Below are 19,778 nucleotides of genomic sequence, written 5' to 3'. Positions count from 1 at the left end.
AGACCTGTGTGGCTTTGGCTAAGTGATAGGACTTCTCTGAGCATTGATCACCTGTCAGCTAAATGAAGCCACTTAAATGCTCATAAAAGTGGCAAGCTCGCAGGGTTATTGGGCATGAGGTGACATTTATAAAGTGCCTAAGTAAATGCTTAAGAAAAGTAGTTACGATGATTTGGGTGAAGGGGAAGTTTTGTGTAGGCAAAGTGTGCAAGATGCTGAATGGGAGGAATACAAAGAAAGTTTGGTGAGTGTGCTCTCCAAGGAATGAGAAGGTAAGTGGTATTTGGCACTAACAGGAGTACCTCTGGGCACCTTAACTTGTATTTTTTGGAGGGGAGAGGCAGGGTGCAGAGACAGGGTGCAGGTACCTACAATCAAGAAACTCTAGGGTCCTCTCTGGTTTTCCTGAGGAGCCGGGGGTTTTCGTAGTCTGGGCCCGTGCTAGCACGGAGCCCCCCGATGAGGGTCCTTGCCCTGTGAATGACCCAGGCGCCCCCACTCGGGGCTGCGGCCCTGCAGCGTATTCGGGCCTGGGGGAGTTCGGTACTGCCTGGCACGGTGAGCGTGTGCGCCTGTTTCTGGAGTGAGCAAGTGGAGATGCGGCCGACCTTCCAGAGCGGCCCGGCGGGAGGCGGGTGGGGGTGGCGTGGAGGCCGCGTTGGGCTGCCAATGCGAGAGTGGCCCAAAGTCTCACAGGGGACACTGCACCGCCTTCTGTGCCTCAGTTTCCCCATGTGCCCAGGGCTCAGGAGGCTGATGGGGGTGGGGGTGCCGGGAGGCAGGTGAGCGCCGCCCCAGGGGACGCAGGGGATCAGGCGGGGAGGGGGCGCTAGGTGGGGTACGGGCTGGCGGGGAGGGGGCGGGCTCTGGGCGCAGCCGCCGCCTTGCTCCCGCCCGGGCTCCCGCGGCCCCAAGGCTCCACCAGCCGCCGGCGCCGCTCCCGCCCGCTCCCCCATCGCCCCCGGCCCCGCCTCCGACTCCGCCCCGCCCCCGCCCGTCCCCTCCTCGCCCGGCTGCCGGCCCGGCCCCCTCCCCCGCCATGAAGAAGCTGTGGGTGAAGAAGCGTTTCCAGGTGAGGGCTCCGGGGGCGGGCGGCGCCGGGAGGGGGCAGGAAGGGCTGGGCGCCCCGGAGAGAGGGCGGGTCACCCCTGCTGGGCCCGGGGGTGGGGGCGCTGGAGCCGCGCCTGCCCCACCCCGGCCGCTGAGGGCCGCCGGCCGGGCGCGCTCAGGGGGCTCCCCAGACTGCGCTCAAGGGCGGACCCACCGCCCGGGTCTCCCGCAATCCCGCAACCGCTCAGGAAGGCCCCCGTTGCGGCCTTAGGCGTGGAGCGCCCACTGGCTTCTTTGCCACCCTGTCTCTTTTCATGTCTGTCCAACCCTGGCCCCCTGGCCCTCTTTCCCCTGCCCCCCACTCTGGAGCCTTCCATCTTACCGAGCTCTTGAAAGCAACACACTGGGATCCGCGCAGAGCTCAGTAAATTCCCCAAGTCCTGCCCTGCCCTCCACGTACCCGGGCCTCCTTGCTGCATTCGATCAGCTCTGGCCCTTTGGGGGATCTTGCCTCTGCCCCTCATCATCCTCCCCTCCCGCTTGACACCTATCACAGGTATCTGCCCTCCCCCCAGCAGGACTATGTATCCTCATCCCTCCATCACCCAGTCATCAAGCACCGCCCCCCCATCTCTTCCTTCCTGTCAATCAGCCGCCTATCTTGTCTCCTAGGGGTGTCCCTCAGGTCCCCAGTCCTATGAGCCTCTGTCCATCATGAGTCCCAGCATTTGGCCCACAGCTTTGCTCTTCTCTCTCCTTCCTCCTCTGCCTCTGCCCAGAGCCGAGCTGGGGCTCCAGGAGGTCAGGAAGGCAAGGAAGAATGGAAACAGTCCCTACAGGGCAAGCTGGCCACCCACCCTGGTCTCTGTCCACTACCCCGTCCCCACTGGCCCCTGGAATGAGCTTCTGTTTGATTAGAGGTTTGGGTGGGAGGCACAGGGATGTCAGAAGCGAGCCTTCCCCTCAAAACCTCACTCTGGCTTTTCTCTTTCAGAAAACCGGCCACTCCCGCCGGGCATTTGGCCGACTCACCCATGGTGTGTGGACCATGGGCTCTCCCTGCAGTAGCCCATGCCCACCCTTCCTCTTGTTCTATGTCCCTTCATGAGGCACCCAGACCCTGAAGACAGCCCATGAGATGTGGGCCCCCCAGTACACACCCTCACTTACCCACCCACCCAGTAAGGCCCTCTGTGCCCTGCAGCTGAGAGAGAATCTAGCAGTGGGGACGGGGCACTCTAGCACAGCCCATGGTTAGCCTGGGCTCACTGCTCTTCATCTGTGGGGCCAACTGGGGATGAGCTCACTGCCATGCTTTGGCAGCCAGTACGCTGCTCCTGCTTGTCATGGCACACAGAGAAACTGAGGCACAGAACCTGATAGATTCTGAGAAAGTTAAAAATATACCCAGGAAACTTTGCTCCTAGCCACTGGGTATTTTTGAGGACCCTTCAGCAGTAGAAGAGGGAAGAGGGTGCTTGTCACATTATGATGCAGAGCAGATTGGGGGGTGGTTTTGCAAGGAGGGGTCAAAGCACAATGCAAATGCTTTAACAGAAGGTGGGCCTGATCCCAATGGGGGGCCTGGGTCTGTGCCTAGGCCATGTACAAGTAGTTGTGTGTGTGTGTGTGTGTGTGTGTGAGCATTCACACACATGCATGTGTGGCCAGTGGGAGCATGGATAAAAGTGCCAAGGGTACAGAATCACTGGTATAGTTGGAATAACCAGCCAAAGCATGCAGGCTCCCCAGTGCTAGGCAGTCAGAGAATGAGAGATGCTTGGCCCATCCCAGGTGTCTCCCTCTCCCCTGCGCCATCCCCACAGGGCATCTCTGGGCACTGGGTATGCTCACGCTCCCTCTGTCCTGCCCACCCACCACACCCTACCCCACAAACGCTCTGATAACAGTTTGTCCATGTCTCTCTCCTGCTGCTCCTATGGAAGCGAAGTTTTCCGCTCCTGCAGAAAGCAAAGTTACGGTAGGAAACTGGCTCCTGCCCTAGTCCTCCATTCCCCCTCCTCCCTGCCCAACCCTGGCTTCTCCTCACCCTGCCTCAGCTGCACCCTGATGTGTTCCAGCTGGTTTGGGGTGGAGGACAGGCTGGCCCTGCGGTTGGTCGAGTACAACTCTGAGGTGACTCCCTTTTGTTCTTGGGCTACTGGAACCCAGAATTTAGATACTTGGAAAGCAAGACCTTGATATTTTGGGGGTTCCATGGGAACTTAAGCTATCACTGCCCGAGGAGGAGGGAGAGGGGCAGAGGCCCTGGTAATCCATTAAGTGGCCAGGAGGGAGGTCAGTAGGTAGCTTTGAGGACACTACCAGGGAGGCCAGGGTGAGTAGTCAGGGGCCCAGAGATGGAGCCAGGGAACTGGCACAGGGGGTTTGCCCTGAGCAGCCCAGAATGGGCAGGGGGATGTAGGGAGCAAAAGAGGAGAGAAGATGGGTGTTGGAAGACCTCCTGGTGGTAAGATGGAGCCTGCTGTGAGGGAAGCAGGAGGAGACAGAGGGAAGAGTTGGAGTCAGAGGGAGGAGAGCCCCACCCACACAGACCCCTTCTTCTCCAGACTCGGAGACAGGCGAGGATGACATCAGCGATGTGCAGGGGACCCAGCGCCTGGAGCTTCAGGATGACAGGGACTTCAGCACCCCCACGGGTGAGCTGTCTGGGGTATTCAAAGAACAGACAGGCAAGCTTCCCACAAGAGGTTCCTGGACTTCACCGTGCTCCTTTCTCTAGGGGGCTCCGACACCCTGGTGGGCACCTCTCTGGACACACCCCCAACCTCCGTGACAGGCACTTCAGAGGAGCAAGTGAGCTGGTGGGGCAGCGGGCAGACGGTCTTGGAGCAGGAAGCGGGCAGCAGGGGTGGCATCTGCCGCCTCCCGGGCAGCCCAAGGCAAGCACAGGCAACCGGGGCCGGGCCACGGCACCTGGGGGTGGAGCCGCTGGTGCGGGCATCTCGAGCTAATCTGGTGGGCGCAAGCTGGGGGTCAGAGGATAGCCTTTCGGTGGCCAGTGACCTGTATGGCAGCGCATTCAGTCTGTACAGAGGACGGGCGCTCTCGATCCACGTGTAAGTAATGGCCTCACATGGCCTGCACTGTCCCGCCTCACCATGTTGCCCTGCACTGCCCCTCACCCTCCGTCAGCCTCCACCCTCCATCCCCTGCACCATTCATCCCTCTTTGCGCTTCTCCACCCACCCCCATGCCCGCTGCTTCCACTCCTGGCCCCAGCTACCCACTACCTTCCCACACGGTTCCATCCTCCTCCTGTGCCATCACCACCCACCTCCTGCTCCCACCTGTCCTGGCTCACCATGCCATCTCCATGGTCTCATGGCCCCCTCTGTCCCTTCCTCATCTCCTCCAAAAGCTCCACTTTCCCATGGGGCCCTCTCTCACCTCACCCATTCAGGCTCCAGTTGTCCCCAGGACCCCCCCGCAAAGGCCCCCTCTGTGCCTGCTGTCTCAGCAGCTGCTGCCTTGTCATCTCTCTGCACATTCCCGTTCCCTTGTGGGCCTTTTTCTGGGAGAAATGGAACCTTTCTGCACGGCAGCTCGCTGGAGAGCAGGAGAGAGCAAGGGAGCAGGACCACAACCAGGAGAGAGAAGAGAGTGAGGTGGCTAGGGAGCAGATGGGGCCAGGGCCTGGGAAAGCAGGAGAATGCGGGGGGCGTGGGAGGCAGGGGGCTGGGACAGGGAGTGATGGAGACAGAGCTGGGGGGGGGGCCAGGGCTTGCAGGGCTGGGGGCTGGGAGCATGTGATGAGCTTGTGGGAAAGACCTGAGGGTGGGGGTAAAGGTTGTCCTGGTAGGGGTGGTGAGGCGTGGAGGTGTTGGAGTGAGGCAGTGGAGACATTTTTGGAGATTTGGAGGCTGGCAGATACAGGGGGCAGTGCTCTAGTAGAAGAGGGGAGTGGCTGGTGATAGGGGCGCTGGGGGCATTTGGGGAGCTGAGAAGAGGTCCTGATTTATAATGGGTGTGGGTGGGTGGGGGGGACGTCATGGGGGAGAAAGAAGGGGCCTGGTGGCGGGAGGCTGTTTTAAGTGTGGCTGGAGCGGCTAGTGGTGACAGGGGAGAGGTCCGGGGCAGGGAAGGCTCCCTCGCTTTATCCGGTTGGCATTAACCAGGTGCTCGCATGCCCTGGACTTGCCTTTTCCTTCCCTGCCTTTCTTTGCCAGGCCTCAGCCGGAGCCTGGAGTTGCTATGGCAACTTCTGAGGAACCTATTTCCTTAGTGATGTCTGTGGCACAGAGGCTGGCCTACAGCTTGAAACTGCCGGCAAGCAGCCTCCTCTGCTGTCCCCAATTTCTCTTCATACCTCACCCAGTTCCCACAGGCAATTCCTCCATTCCTCGGGGATTCTACTGTCCCTCCCCCAGAGTAGGCTCTGCCTCCCTGCAGGCGGATGGCTGAGGTTCTGTTCCCTCAGGGCACTCTGAATTGCCATCTGCCCTGCCACCCCACTCAGAGGCTGGGTTGCTAGTCTAAAACATTCTTACCCTCAGGCACCCCTAGAACTTCAGCTTGTAGTTGGGTGTCCTGTTTTTTCTTCCCTCTGTGCCCCCAGAATCCCAGACATTTTGGAGTGAGCAAGGTTCAGGAGTCAGACTACTTGGGTTCCAGTCCTAGCTCCAGCCATTTCCTAGCCATGTCACTTTGGTAATGCATTTGACCTCTTTAAGCCTCAGTTTCTTCATCTGCAAATGGGTAATAACATTTCCTATCTCAGAGGACTGTTGTGAGGATTATAAGACTCAGTGCATTTTAAGCATTTAGTACAGGCCTGGCACACAGTAAGTAAGTACTCAACGAGCCATTCCCTAAGTTTTTATTAAGCTCTCTCTAATGTGTCAGGTATGATGCTAATATCTCAGATTCCTTTTCTTGCTAAACCTTTATGTTTGATGTGACCCCCCGAGTCCAGATGGGGAAAACTGAGGCCCAGCTCCTGGGCCAGAGCTCTGTAGGTGAGAGGGGTACTCTGGGATGACCATCTCCTTCCTTCCTCCTCTTCTTTCACACCCACTATTCAGGCCCACGCAGTAGTTATTTCTGAGCTGAGTTATTTCTGAGCATACCCCTTTGGGGAGTTGCTGTGCTTTTGGTGGGGGTGGTGGGAGGGGGTTCCAAGGACTTAAATGAGAACTTCCCAGGGGGTGAGGGAGTACAGGAGGTGGGCAAAGTCAAAGGCCTGTGCTGAGGGCAGGATGATCAAAGGAATGGGAACCTGGGTATCTTGGTCTCTCACCCCAGGTACCCCAGCTACCACCTGCTATATGTACCCTGTCAGCACTGGTGATGGGCCCAGGTCTGAGTAGGTGCTAGGTAATCCCAGGGATTGGGGCACGGCTCCCTGAAGGTTTGTGCCTGTTCCTCTAACGGCCGCTGTGAAGGGGGTATGTCCTGCTGAGGATGGGCAGGGCTGTGGGGGCCAGCTGGGGGCAGGAATGAGTGGGAGGCTGCATTCCCGAGAGGGCCCATCCCCACCCACCCTCCTTCCTACCCTCACCACTTCATCCTTTGGGTCCTATACCTCATTCTTTTCTCTTCCACAACTCAGTTCTCTTTCTGCTGTTTCCCAGCTTCCAGGGCTGGGGGGAGGGTGCTGGCCAGAGCCCCTGGGGCTGTCTGTACTTGGACCCAGCCACCAGCCCAATCTTCTGGTGCAGGAGCCCCCAGCCTCTCCCCAGCACCTGCTCTGGCTGTGCCTTCCTCTTAGGGGGGAGGGGGCAGAGGGTCCGGCCCACATCACCCTAAGCCTTCCCAGCATGCCCCACCGCCCAATTCCTGTCATGAGCTGAAGGTCTTCGAGGCCCCCTGAATCTTCTACCCATCTTCACCTTGGTTCTGCAGCAGCGTCCCTCAGAGCGGACTACACAGGGAGGAACCTGACCTTCAGCCTCAGCCGGCCAGTGAAGCCCCACGTCGCCCGGCCCTACCGCCTCCCTCCAAATCCGCGCTGCTGCCACCACCGTCCCCTCGGGTGGGTAAGCGGCCCCCGCCGGGACCCAGCACCCAACCCCCGGCCACCCCCACATTACCCCACCGGCGCACCCAGGAGCCCGTGCTGCCCGAGGACGCCACCGCCGAAGAGAAGCGAGGGAAAAAGTCCAAGTCGTCGGGGCCCTCGCTAGCTGGCACTGCAGAGTCCCGGCCCCAGACGCCCTTGAGCGAGGCCTCGGGCCGCCTGTCAGCGCTGGGCCGCTCGCCGCGCTTGGTGCGGGCCGGCTCCCGCATTCTGGATAAGCTGCAGTTTTTCGAGGAGCGACGGCGCAGCCTGGAGCGCAGCGACTCGCCGCCGGCGCCCCTGCGGCCGTGGGTGTCCCTGCGCAAGGCCCGCTCGCTGGAGCAGCCCAAGTCCGAGGGCGGCGCACCGTGGGGCACGTCCGAGGCCTCGCAGGAGGAGCTGCGGGCGGCGGCGGGCACCGTGGCCGAGCGGCGCCGCCTGTTCCAGCAGAAGGCGGCCTCGCTGGACGAGCGCACGCGGCAGCGCAGCCCGGCCTCCGACCTCGAGCTGCGCTTCGCCCAGGAACTGGGCCGTATCCGCCGCTCCACGTCGCGGGAGGAGCTGGTGCGCTCGCACGAGTCCCTGCGCGCCACGCTGCAGCGTGCTCCGTCCCCTCGAGAGCCCGGCGAGCCCCCGCTTTTCTCCCGGCCCTCAACCCCCAAGACCCCGCGGGCGGAGAGCCCCGCCGCCGCCCAGCTGCCCCCTCCCAGCGTCGCGGGGAAGCCGGGGGACGAGCCGGGGAGGCCCCGGGGCCGCGGACCGGCAGGCAGATCGGAGCCGGGGGAAGGCCCGCAGCAGGAGGTTAGGCGCCGGGACCAGTTCCCGCTGACCCGGGGTAGGGCCATCCAGGAGTGCCGGAGCCCCGTGCCACCCCCGGCCGCCGATGCCCCCGAGGCCAGGACGAGAGCACCCCCGAGTCGGAAGCGGGAGCCCCCGGCGCAGACCGTGCGCTTCCTGCCCTGGGCCACGCCGGGCCAGGAGGGCGCTGCTGTGTCCCAGACCTTGGAGAAAAACAGGGCGGGGCCTGAGGCCGAGAAAAGACTGCGCAGAGGACCAGAGGAGGATGGTCCTTGGGGTGCCTGGGACCGCCGAGGGGCTCGCAGCCAGGGCAGAGGTCGCCGGGCCCGGCCCACCTCGCCTGAGATTGGTAAGGCCTCAGGGAGGGCTGAGAAGGTGCTGAGCCCTAGGTGGGAGGGCGTTTGGGGAGAGCAAGGATGCTGGACATGGCGAGGTTGTGGTTTTCCTGGGAGACATGGACCCAGGTTGGAGTTTGAGCGAAGGATTGGGTAGGTCCTTGTGCTAGAACCCACCCACTGATGAGGCACAGTGTGAGTATGTTTTGATGGAGGTTGGGTGGAACCAACATATAAGCAAAGATCCGGTGCCCAGACGCCTGCCATAGGTGCCTTAGGTCCAGTGTCCTGCTGGGCTGTAGGGTCAAGGACCTAACCATGGAGGGAGGTATTTGTGGAAACCTAAGGAGCCCCTCCAAACCCCACCCCTCTGTAGGTGAAGTGATAGAAACCAGTCTTAAGTAATTTGTCAGGTTCCTCTTACAGGCAAGTTTGGGGCCAGCCAGCTCACCATTCTGCCTATGCATACCAGCACCATCCCCTGATCCATCTGTGGCCACTAAGATGTGACCCAGCTTCCCTTCTAGCCTCCTCTCTGCCATCCTTCAGTTCCTACATGACTGGGCTGACTGCAGTCACATGCCAGCCTGTATGTTGTCTCCCAGTTTTCCCATGGGTGGTGGCCAATAGCCAGAATGTCCCTGTCCCTAACTAAATATCAGCTTGGGGCCCACTCCTGCAGCCAAGCAGAGGAAGCCATTCTTGATTGGCTCCTACCCTCTGCTGCTTCCCCAGGCCAGATGCCTCTACCCACTGCTCCCAGGACAACCTTGCTAGTGTCTCTCTTGTTGCACTTACCACCCTGTGTTTTTCTTCATTAAAATTACTTCATTTTTCATTTAAGTATTCTTAGAAATGATTAGGCACCTGTCCATCATCATACTAGCCACATTGGGTTCTCACGGCCATGTCTCAGGTATTCTATTAACTGGCTCTTAGGGATTTTTAAAAATTTTAATCCTTACGCCAGCTCTGCAAGATGTTGGGTGTTATTTATCAGCTCCATTTTGCAGGTAACAAAACTGAGGTACAGAGAGGTTATTTAATTTGCCCAAGATTATGTGGCTAGAAAACAGCGTAATTGAGATTTCATTGCCCTTTTGGCTACATATACCATGTTTTATCCAGCTTATAGAAAGTCAGAGTCGGAAAATACCCAGAGAGATCCATGACAGTGGAGTTTTATGATCTTTTTGTGTATACAAGCTTCCTCTAAGCAGGGACTGCATCTTATTTCCTATTGTCTCCCTTATATCCATACAGAGCTTAGTATGCAGTAAGTGCAGCATTACTATTTGGTGAATGGACAAAATCAAAGCTGATCTTCATGAGGCCTCACAGATGGCTACAGGCCCCACCTGCTGCTCCCTCTTTTGAATCCAGGGGCATCACTGATTTGACAGTCTACCACATGCTGCCCTGTGACAACACTATTACTGCTTAAATCTTGGGTTGCTATTATCTTGTCTTATGTTTGGAAGCTTGTAAAATTTTTTGACCTCCAGAGTACATTGCACAGGGCCCGATCTACCATCCCTGGTGACTGATTAGTGCAGAAGCATACACAGTGCAGTCCTTGCCTTCCACCAGAAACCAATACTAATTGTGGCTGAAGTTGAGGTACAGCCAAACTACCATTGAATCCTGGCTGCCCTGTCCTGTTTGAGAAGCCCCCTTCTAGCTTCCTTTCTTCCCTGTGTCAGGACATTTGGGAGAGACCCTTATTCTCCGATCCCTGCCTTTGTAGAAGCTCCTCACTCTGGGTTCGGGTTTCTAAGATATGGGACTGCCATCGTCCCCTCGCCCCCTGAGCTATCTCCACAGGGACCATGTCCTTTTACCCTGTCCCCATGTCTCCATCAGAGTCCTCAGATGACTCCTATGTATCCGCTGGAGAAGAGCCCCTGGAAGCCCCCTTGTTTGAGATCCCCCTGCAGAATGCAGTCGTGGCCCCAGGGACAGACACGCTGCTCAAGTGTATCATCACTGCCAACCCTCCACCCCACGGTGAGCTCTGGGGCTGGGGCCAGGCTAAGGTTGAGGCAGGGAGGGGGAGGCCCCCCTAATGCTCAGTGGGCAGGGTGGGGAAGGAGGGGAGATTGTCTGCTTCATGGGGCTGGCCTGTCCTACGCGTGTGTTAAGAGAGCTGTCCCAGAATCCCCTGAGAGAGGGGAGGGCAGGCCTCAAGTTCTGTGAGTGAGGCGTGAGTCCTCAGGATTCCCTAGGGTGGGGAGAGGAGTGGTTTGGGCTCTGTGTGGGGTGGGGGAGATTTGCCACAGTGGGCTCCTGTAGGCATGGCAACCTGGTTACCCTGCTGCTTTCCCACAGTGTCCTGGCAGAAGGATGGGTCCCCGCTGCGCAGTGATGGCCGCCTTCTCATCCGGGCTGAAGGCGAGCGGCATACCCTGCTGCTCCGGGAGGCTCGGGCGGCTGATGCTGGGAGTTACACAGCTACTGCCACCAATGAGCTGGGCCAGGCCAGCTGTGCTGCTCTTCTGGCCGTAAGACCGGGTAGGGAGCCTGTGGGCCCAGGGGCCAGGTGACGTGAGGAATGAACCTTCTGACTCCCAGCAGAGAACTCAGGCTCTCAACCAGTGGGCATCACCGTCTGTTCTCTTGGGTCAGATGCTCTGGTGGAAGCACTTAAATGGCCCTGGCCTCCGGGCAGGGCCCATATTCCCAAGGCACTCACCAGGCTAGCCAATTCATGAAGTCACTGAAATTTGTCTTTAGACATCCTCTAAATGCCATCTTCCCATAGCATTTCCCTGAAAATGGTTCTGTGGGGAAAGCAAATTTTTCTTGAGTCTCAGAGAAAAAGAATCTCCAAGCTCAAGAGACTTAAAAACCATCAGGAGCCTTCTGAGATTTCCTCTCTAGAGCAGTACCCCCACCACCCAGAAAAAAAGAGATGCCTTTAAGTGCCATGACTCTCCCCCTCACTCCTTCTGTTGAACCCAAAGCCTGTAAAGAGGGTGCAACTGAGAGCACCTCTCTGGAGATGGCAGTGGCTGAGGCTGCCTTGTTTTCTATTTTTATGAAAGCTCTCACTTGGTATCGGACTACTTCCTTTGGGTTTAAGCCTAGTTTCTTTCAGGTTCAGGGTGGGGCTGGACTGGTGTCAGTGTGCATGGCCAGTTCTACTCATTCACATTGCCGGGACTGACAGTGTGCTGACCCTGGGCAATGAGGGGGAGGGGAGGGGAGGCTGGGTAGCAGGCATTCTGGAAGGAAAAGATGCAGACTCAGTCCTCAAGGATATTATTACCATTGGGTGGTCAACCTAGATCAGAGGACCTAGGTTGGAGGACGGTGCAGAGTATATGAACTCAGTTCCTAGAACAGTTGAGCAGTTGGTCAGTAGCAGGATGCTGAATTGAGAGACATCAGGGCCCTGAAGGAGAATGGGATTTAAACCAGGGGACAGGGCTGGGCAGGCAAGGAGGGGTAACAGCACACACTGTTCTGTCCCTTTCTTTGACTCAGAGGCAAGATTACAGACCCTGTATTGCTGTATTGCTAGGGCTTCAGCACCTTCACAGTTAAGGACTTTTTGGTGGTGTCTTCCCTGAGTCCTAGACCTGCATTAGATTGTTTTGCTTGCACCCATCTGGCCTTGCAGAAGGGCAGGTCTACATCTTCCTTAGCTTAGGTACCCACCCTGGAGCCTATGTTTCATGTTTTCTTCTCCTCACCCCTCCCACCCCGCTGAATCACATCCCTCCACTGCATGCTTCTGCCCTTCCATCACCTCCGGGATCTGGCTTCTGACTCAGCGCCCAACTCTCCTTAGGGGGTCTGGGCCTAGCTACAGGAGTCTGGTCAATATCTGGCTTGGGCCGAGATTTGGCAAGGGGTGGCAAAGGGGTGCCCCAAGTCTATCTAAAGGCCATATGGGAATCTCTTAAGGTTGGGAAAGAGGCTTGGGGCAAGGCAGCTGTCAGCACTTGACTGGGAGTTCTGTGTTTGCCACTCTGAACCCCCTGCACTTTGGTTTCCGCATTCATAACCCAGAGATAATTATACCATCCTCACAAACCAAAGCAAACTTGTGAATGAGCTTTATGAACTGTGAAGCTGTAGACAAATGTTAGTTGTTAGCATCAGGAAGGGGTGCCACTGTGCACAGGAGTGCAGGTTCTCATGAGGCTCCAGGGAGCTGCCTTTTCCTTTTCTGCCCTTTCCTCAGACTGTGTCTTGGGGACTCTCCTCCCTTGCTCTTTCCAGGCCTGCAGTCCCCAGCCCCTCCATATTTCCAACCCCTGGGTCCTCAGCTGTTCACCGCATCTCTGCGCCTCCTCCGCCCTGGGGAGCCAGAAAAGCTTCATCACATTAGTCAGTTGCACCAGTCAGTGTGGCCAGAGAACAGCCCCCGTAAGTCAGGCTGACTCGGCCCCAGGGCTCTCATGAAGGAAGCAGACTTTCTTACCCTACAAGGCACTGTTTTGTCCACGGCAGCTGGACATAGGCCAGAGGACCCGGGGAGCAGCGGGAGCGGGCAGAATCAGTGGGTGGCGCAGATGTTTGGCATGGGCAGGGGTCCCAGAGCTGGAGTCCTTGGGGAGGGAGGGGGTGGGACCAGGGAAGGGTGTCTATCAGTGTGGTTGTGGGGGAGCAGGTTGAGGGAGGGTGGGTTTGATGTCCTGTGAGAAGAGGCCTCATAGAACCACCTCCCTTTCTTGTTCTTTACCCACCAACCCTGCCTGTGCCCTGGTAACCAGGGCTGGCTCCAGTGCCCACCCCAGCAGGGCCTGCCTCAGAGAGCCCACCGACCTCAATGCCTGGTTGGGAACCATGGGATGAGGGAATGGGTAACTAGAGAAAGTAGTTACTCAGTACTGTATTTTGGGGGGGCAGGGTCTGGTCCTCACCAACTCTTGCAGCAGCACACATACCCCACTTCCCAGCTCTGGGTCTCTCCCAGCCTGCCCCACCCCACTGAATACCTCTGGGGAAACCACAGTCCTTCTCCCCAAGGGTGTGTGTACTGGGGTGGGTGGGGTAGTTGGCAAGTGTGAGAGTTGTGCTTAACCGAAGCTAAGTGTTGTCAGCTGCTGCCTGCGTCCATCACACAGCCTTTACTGAGTACCAACTGGGTACCATGTGCTACATCTTAAACAGTTTCTTGTGTTTGGAGGGTGCATATACTTGTTTCCAAACCTTTTACCTTTCTTCCCTTATTTGACTTACCTCATGATATATATATTTCTCCGAAAGGGACATGACAGATATGATATTCCCACTTTACAGATGAGAAGACAAAAACATGGAGAATAAGATGACAGAGAATTAGCACAAGGCCAGTGACCTTCACTAAGCCTCTGTAATCTGCCTAGAAATGGTATAAGCGACCAGTGAACTAGGGTGATGGGAATATTTGCCCGTGAAGCAAATAAACTTAGTGTGAATGACAGATGAAAATAACCCCAGCAGTGAACATTTACTCAGTGCTTCATATATACTAGGCTCTATGCTGATTAGGTTATCACATTTATTTCCTCCCTGGGAGGTGGTTCTGTTATTATTATTATGCCTATGCTACAGATGAGGAAACTGAGACCTGGAAAGCTTTAGCAACTTGCTGTAAAGCAGTGCTGATGAACAGAATTTTCTGTGATGATAGAAATATTTTATATGTGCATTGTCCAGTAAGACAGCCACTAGCCACATATGGCGCATGAGCCCTGAAATGTGAGTGTGACCGAGAAACTGAGGTCTTCATTTCATTTCATTTTAACTAATGTGCATTTAAGTAGCCTCCCATGGCAAGTGCCTGCCCTCAGCTCTAGGAGCAGAGGGCCTGTTGGAGGCTGGATCATGATTTGAAGCCCTGTCCCTGGGTCTCCCAAGCCTGCACTCCTCACTACTATCTCCTTTCCTGATACTCTGAAGAGGTTTGGGGTTAAGGTAGAATTATGCTCATGAGCTCATGGGGTGGAGGGGCAGAGGTGCTGGGGTGGGTGGGTCACCCTGGGGGTTTTCTCTCCTGCTGCTCTTCACTCCCCAGTACGCTGTGGCTGTGGTCCTGCCTGCCTGCTGTGAGCACACTTGGCTCACCCCTACCATGGGCTCTGACAGGAGGCTCCCTTTGGGTGCTAGTCAGGAAGAAGGGGCATGTGGGACACTCCATCCTGTTGCTTTCAGTCCTGCCACAAGCATGGGCATATATTTGAACCCAAGGTTCTAGCAGTTTCTGGCCGAGACCATGGCCTCTTCACTTTCCCTTAGCTGGCTAGTTTTCTCATCTGTAAAATGAGGCTCGTTATACCTCCAGGGCTACCTGCTCGGTAAGGTTTGTGAGGATGATACTTTAACTAAGGATACTTGGGCCAGAGGATATGGCTTACTGAAGTTTATTCTGGTCCCACTCAAGTGGCTGACATAATCAAACAGAAAAGAGATTGTTTATTGGGGGCCATGAATACAAAAGGAGAGGCACCAACATCTGCCCCTCCGCTTCCCACCCTGGTCCCAGCCTGTTGCCAATTTGCAAGTTCTCTTTGAAGGCAGTGGCTGCCAACGGAAGGGGTCTTGGAATGCCACAAGACCCTGTCGTCCATCCTTGATGGGGGTCTGGACAGTAATTAAAATAGCAGCCTGATCCCTCACCCCGACTCAGCTCTCCCTCCCCACTCCTGTTCTCCAGAAGCAGGTTGGCACTATGGGCATCTCCCCAAGGCTGTCACCTCAGAATGGGGGTTATCACATGCAGCCTGTCAGAATAATGGAGTCCTAGTCTGCTGTGGGTGCCAACACTTTAACCCAGAGCAACCTGAAGTAATCATATATGGAATTAACCACTTCCACCGCTAGGTCAGGCTAGCCATTGGAAATTGTTTCTGCTTCCTTATCCATTTTAAACCAAGAGGAAAATTCTCAGCACAACTCTTTTCCTCTGCAAAGGGAGATATTCAAGGCAGCATCTGTGGAACTCCCTGCTGTGGGCTAGCCTGGGTCCTCCCTTCCCCTCAGTCTCCCGTCTCCCATGATGGGATTACCATGGCAGAGACGCTTCAGGAAATCACTCTTGCAGGAACCTACTGGGACAGTGCGTGTGGAGAATGGGCTGGGCATGGCTGGGCCACATATAAGTGCTGGTTCATTCCAGAAGCCTCGAGGCACTTCCCTTTGCCTTTAGACTGAAGGCCGCACTTCTGAAGCTGGTTCCTACCATCTGGACCTGAGGATGACCCGAGGGGCCCGCGGTGGCTGAGGCGGTGGGAGGCGTCTGCTCTCCTTGCCGTGTCCCACTTCTTTCATCTTCCCCAGCTCTGTAGCCCGAAGGTTGAGCTCTAGTTCTCTGCATGCACTTCTCACCTCTGAACATTTCTTTGCTCATGAAGTTTCTCTGCTGGGAAGGTTTTCCCCCTTTGTCTTGCTTAAACCAAACTCTTAATTCCAGTACCCCTTTCCTCATCTCCCACTTCTTTCCCGAGCCAAAAGTAATCTCCTGCTCCCCGTACTCCCATGGCCCCATGTGCCCTTCTCTTGCCTCTGTACTCCTGCTTGTTGTTCTGGTCACATGGGCATTTTGCCTGTCATCCCCCCCACCTAGAAGGCTCCTGAGGTCACGCCTGTGACCTGACCACTCCTTAGCCCTCACAGCCACACCTGGAGGCCCTCCTGGACAGTCAGGGATTGTGTGGGTCATGGGAACTATGTGTGAATAGCAGCGGTGGGGGGAATAGAGATCCCTGTGGTTTTCGAAGCCCCTGGAAGGACCTGGGTAACATGCAGAGACGGGGGGTGCCACATCTCCAAAGGGTAATAAGGATCTGCCTAGGAGTAGAGGCTGGGATGAAGCAGTGGTCTGCAAAGGGCAGTCCCCAGACCAGCAGCGTCAGTACCACCTAGGAATGTGTTACAGATGCACATTATTGGCACCAGCCCAGACCTACTATATCAGAACCTGTGAGGTGGGGCTCAGCAGTCTGGTTTAAGGAGATCTCCAGGTGGGTCTGATGCACAGTGAACTTTGAGAACCACTGCCATAGAGTTAGGGACCTTGCTCAAGGTGGGAACAGGTGGTGCAGTGGGAAGCACGTGGGCCATGGAGTCAAACCTCCGAGCTTCAGAGCCAAACCCCGAAGTTCAGTGGCTGAGTGAGATGGGACTTGCAGTATCATCTTTTAGGATTGTCCTCCCATGAGGATCACAGGAGCCCCTAAACTTTCATGTGCATGAAAGAAAATCACCTGGGGTGCTTTTTAAAAATGCAGTTCCTTCATCCCCATTTTAGAAAATCTAATTCTTTAGGTCAGAGTAAGGCCCAGGGATGTATAGTTTAAACAGGATCCCAGGTGATCCTGATGCAGTGGTTCAAGGGCTATTCTGAGAAGTCCTGACATACAGGGCTTTGTGTGATGACTTTCACATGGGTGGTTGTGACCATATTGTGAGAACACCTTAGGGGATGTTGGGACACACTGGTCTGGGAAAGGAGGGCTTCCTGACTTGTAGGCTCCGCATCACTGGTATTTTCATCAAGTGAGTCTGACTTGGGAACAGTGTTGAAATGCCAGACTTGTGCACAGAGTTGGTGTGTTTTGGAGTTGTGAGGTATGTGGGGCAGCACCAACATGGGGGGCATAGGTGCATCTTAGGTTTGGGGGGCACCTGTTGATCCCCTCCCCAGCTTCTGTTTTTCCCACAGTGAGAGCAGGGCTGGGATGTAGGGACTGCCTACAAGGATGGTTTTGGTGTGGGGGCCAGTAAAAACTGGGTGACATCAGAGACTGGTATGGAACCCCAGGGGCTCTGGAACGAGATCCTTGATCAGCCTCCTTGGCCACACAGTTTGGAGGGTACAGAGGGGTGGGGGAACCACTGCGTTGTTTCTAAGAGGCCTAGTTCTGCGCCCTCTGGAGCCTGCGCCTCCTGCTAAGACTGCTCTGATAGCCCCCTCTCTGAGGGGCCAGCGCCAGCCGCCTTTCTCTTGGTCACTGGATACCCCCAGGGTGCTGTTCCCCAAATCACCACCAGGGGTCTCTCAGGCTCCCTGCAAACCTTGCCAGCAGGCTTTAATCTCTGCTCTCCCTCCCTGGGCCCGTGAGCACCTCAGCGCTGTCCAACCTGGAGGTGACCCTGGAGGTCACCAGGCTCCACAGAGGGGAGGAGGCGCCGGCCTCCACGGGCCATGCCTGTGATCTCAGCATCAGCTAGTGGCCAAGCCTCCACAGACGCTCACCAAGTGCCATTCTGACTTCTCTCCCCACCCCCACCTCAAGACAGCCAGCCTTGAATGGTGGGTCCCTCCTCTGCTGTCCTCCCCACCTTCTTCACTGGCAGTGCTGGGAAATACAGGTCATAGCTTGGGAATGTGGCCCTGGGGGGGGGGTGACAGGAGGCTGGAGTAGGGCATGTGACCTCTCCTCAACAGCTCCCCTACTTTCTGGCTCTGAATGCAAGCCCTTTCTCCAACCCAAATACAGATGGGGGAGAGTGGGGAGGGGCTGTCCGAGGAAGCAGCCCCTTTCTCCTGACTCTTGGCCCTGGTGAGGCTGACGGAGTAAGGGACAGTTGTCACCAGGTGCCGCTGGTAGAGCCTGTAGGAGGAGGATTGGATGCAGGCCCAGGGCCCCTGGGCAGCTGCTGGGCCAAAGCTGCCATGGCAGAATGGGGAGACAGAGGTGGGATTCTGGGCACCCCCAGGTTGAGGGAATCATGTCTGGAAGGAGGCTAAAGGTCTTGGTAGTTCTCTGATTGTCAGCGCCAGGAAAACAGCCTGGCTCAGTAGTATTTGAGGCTTGTCAGCGCATTCCATGTGGAGATCTGGATGATTTGGTCAGAGCAACGGGCATTATAGGGGTGATTTGCCATCAGTATCTCCTCTGATGGACATGTCAAAACAAATGGGTCAGGGCAAGTGTCTTGGATGCTTCAGTGCAGTGCCACCCCCATCTCTCCCTGGGGACCAAGGCCCTGCACTTTGGGTAGAGGCACCACTGAGGGGGCTTTGCTCTTGTCAGGGTCCAGGAGCTGTAAGAAGAGAAAAGGCAGATCCCATGCAAGGGAATGAGCAGGGTGGCTAAATACAGCTGGGCGCACTCCGCCCCTCCCCTCTCCCCCGCCTCCACTCCGAGGCCCAGTCGGCTTGTGGTCTCAGCAGGCACTACTCCCCAGCCCGCTGCCTGCCTGCCACCCAGCCGGTCCCTGCCTGGCCAACCCCCACTCCTCCTTCCCCCTCCTCAGGATCCCTCCTCTTCCCCAGGCCCCGGGTGCAGAGCCTTAGCGGGGTCAGCCCAGCAAGCCAGTGGGGCTGGGCGGGCTGGGCTCCTGCTCCCCGGGGAGTGGGGCAGGGGGGACAGTGGGCAGGCAGCAGGAGGGCCTGGTGCCAGGGCAGAGCTTTCGGGACAGGCGCAGGCTGGAGGTCCGTGTGCAGTCTTGGGTGAGTTGGGGTGCAGCCCTGTGGGGGGCTGGGCCACAGGGGTTGGGGTGAGGGAACCAGGAGGAGGGGCTAGGGGGCTGTGGTGGATTCATGTCTGTATTTGGCAGTCGGATAGGAGCCAGCTCAGTGAGGCTGGGCCCCTGGCCAGTTGCAGGGGAGGGCATCAGGGCCCTGGGGACACCCCTCCCCTAAAGCAGACACTGGTGCCCCCCTCTTCTTCCCCAGTCTCAACTGCCCTTCTTGGCCTATGACTCAAGCTCTGCTTTCCCATCCCCTGAGAATTTTGGGGTCCGTGCTCTAGGGCTGGGGCTAACAGATGCCCCTGGGGTATCTGGGGCAGGAAGTTGAGAAGGGGGTGGGGGAAGGGCAGGCTGGACGGTGCCGCCTCGTTGGCCCTGGCCCTGAGGTCAGGATGGGGCTTGTCTGAGGTGTGTGTTCCTCTGCACCAAGCCCAGCTCACCCAAGAAACGGGTGTCTGGCTCTGCCACTCTGGGGACCAGAGGCACGAACCACGTGCATCAGGAGCTGTGCTTCTATGCCAGGAGCATGGATTTCCTGCTCCAGTGGAATTCCAAGTCTCTCACGAGGCCCATGGCGGCCTCTCCGCTGCCCGAATCCTTTGCCTCAGGAGTCTCAGCAGGTTGAGTGTTAGGAGAGTCTGTGGCAGAGCAGGAATCAGGAGCTCAGGGACAGCAGAAACCTGGGCAAGGTCACACAGCAAGTGAGTAGGAGCCCCAGGAAGTGAAGTCAAGGCAGGGCCGGCCTGCGGGAGCTACCTGGGCTCCTGCGCTCTGTTACATTCCAGACCTTATCAGGTCCTTGACTTGGGCTGATTGATCCATCTCTCATTCTCTCTGCCCCCTTCTCTGTGTGCCATTGTCTCTTCTCTGTCTTTCCTCCAGGTGGGTCCACATCCCCTTTCAGCAGCCCCATCACCTCTGACGAGGAGTACCTGAGCCCCCCAGAGGAGTTCCCGGAGCCTGGGGAGACCTGGTCCCAAACCCCCACCATGAAGCTCAGTCCCAGCCAGAACCACCACTCCTCGGATATGGGCTCCAAGGCACCCCCCACTTTCAAGGTCAGACCCCTAAGGCCAGTCCCCAGCCCCTGGATACCTCCATTCCCCATTCCTTTGTGCCTTTGTGTTCCCCTTTGCTCTTGGGGCCACACCAAGCTCCAGCAAGTCCTG

At 57.1% G+C, this 19,778-nt stretch overlaps 1 protein-coding gene across 8 annotated transcripts in view; it reads left to right on the top strand.

The window, feature by feature from the left end:
• Positions 1–19,778, top strand: part of SPEG (striated muscle enriched protein kinase) — a 54,632-nt gene that overhangs the window by 5,843 nt on the left and 29,011 nt on the right. For all 8 annotated transcript variants that reach the window (XR_005030664.2, XM_036914331.2, XM_057503503.1 and 5 more), the window contains exons 2-7: positions 3,621–3,710; positions 3,794–4,130; positions 6,916–8,216; positions 10,066–10,209; positions 10,531–10,713; positions 19,492–19,667. Coding sequence is in view for 7 of the 8 variants with exons in the window: in XM_036914331.2 (XP_036770226.2) it covers positions 3,621–3,710; positions 3,794–4,130; positions 6,916–8,216; positions 10,066–10,209; positions 10,531–10,713; positions 19,492–19,667 (2,231 nt within the window). In the remaining variant the exon portion in view is untranslated. The remainder of the gene's footprint in view (positions 1–3,620; positions 3,711–3,793; positions 4,131–6,915; positions 8,217–10,065; positions 10,210–10,530; positions 10,714–19,491; positions 19,668–19,778) is intronic.

The sequence above is a fragment of the Manis pentadactyla genome, chromosome 6 (assembly GCF_030020395.1).
Source record: "Manis pentadactyla isolate mManPen7 chromosome 6, mManPen7.hap1, whole genome shotgun sequence".
Taxonomy (NCBI): domain Eukaryota; kingdom Metazoa; phylum Chordata; class Mammalia; order Pholidota; family Manidae; genus Manis; species Manis pentadactyla.
Note: the sequence above shows the minus strand (reverse complement) of the source record. Positions and strands in the feature narration are given on the sequence as shown.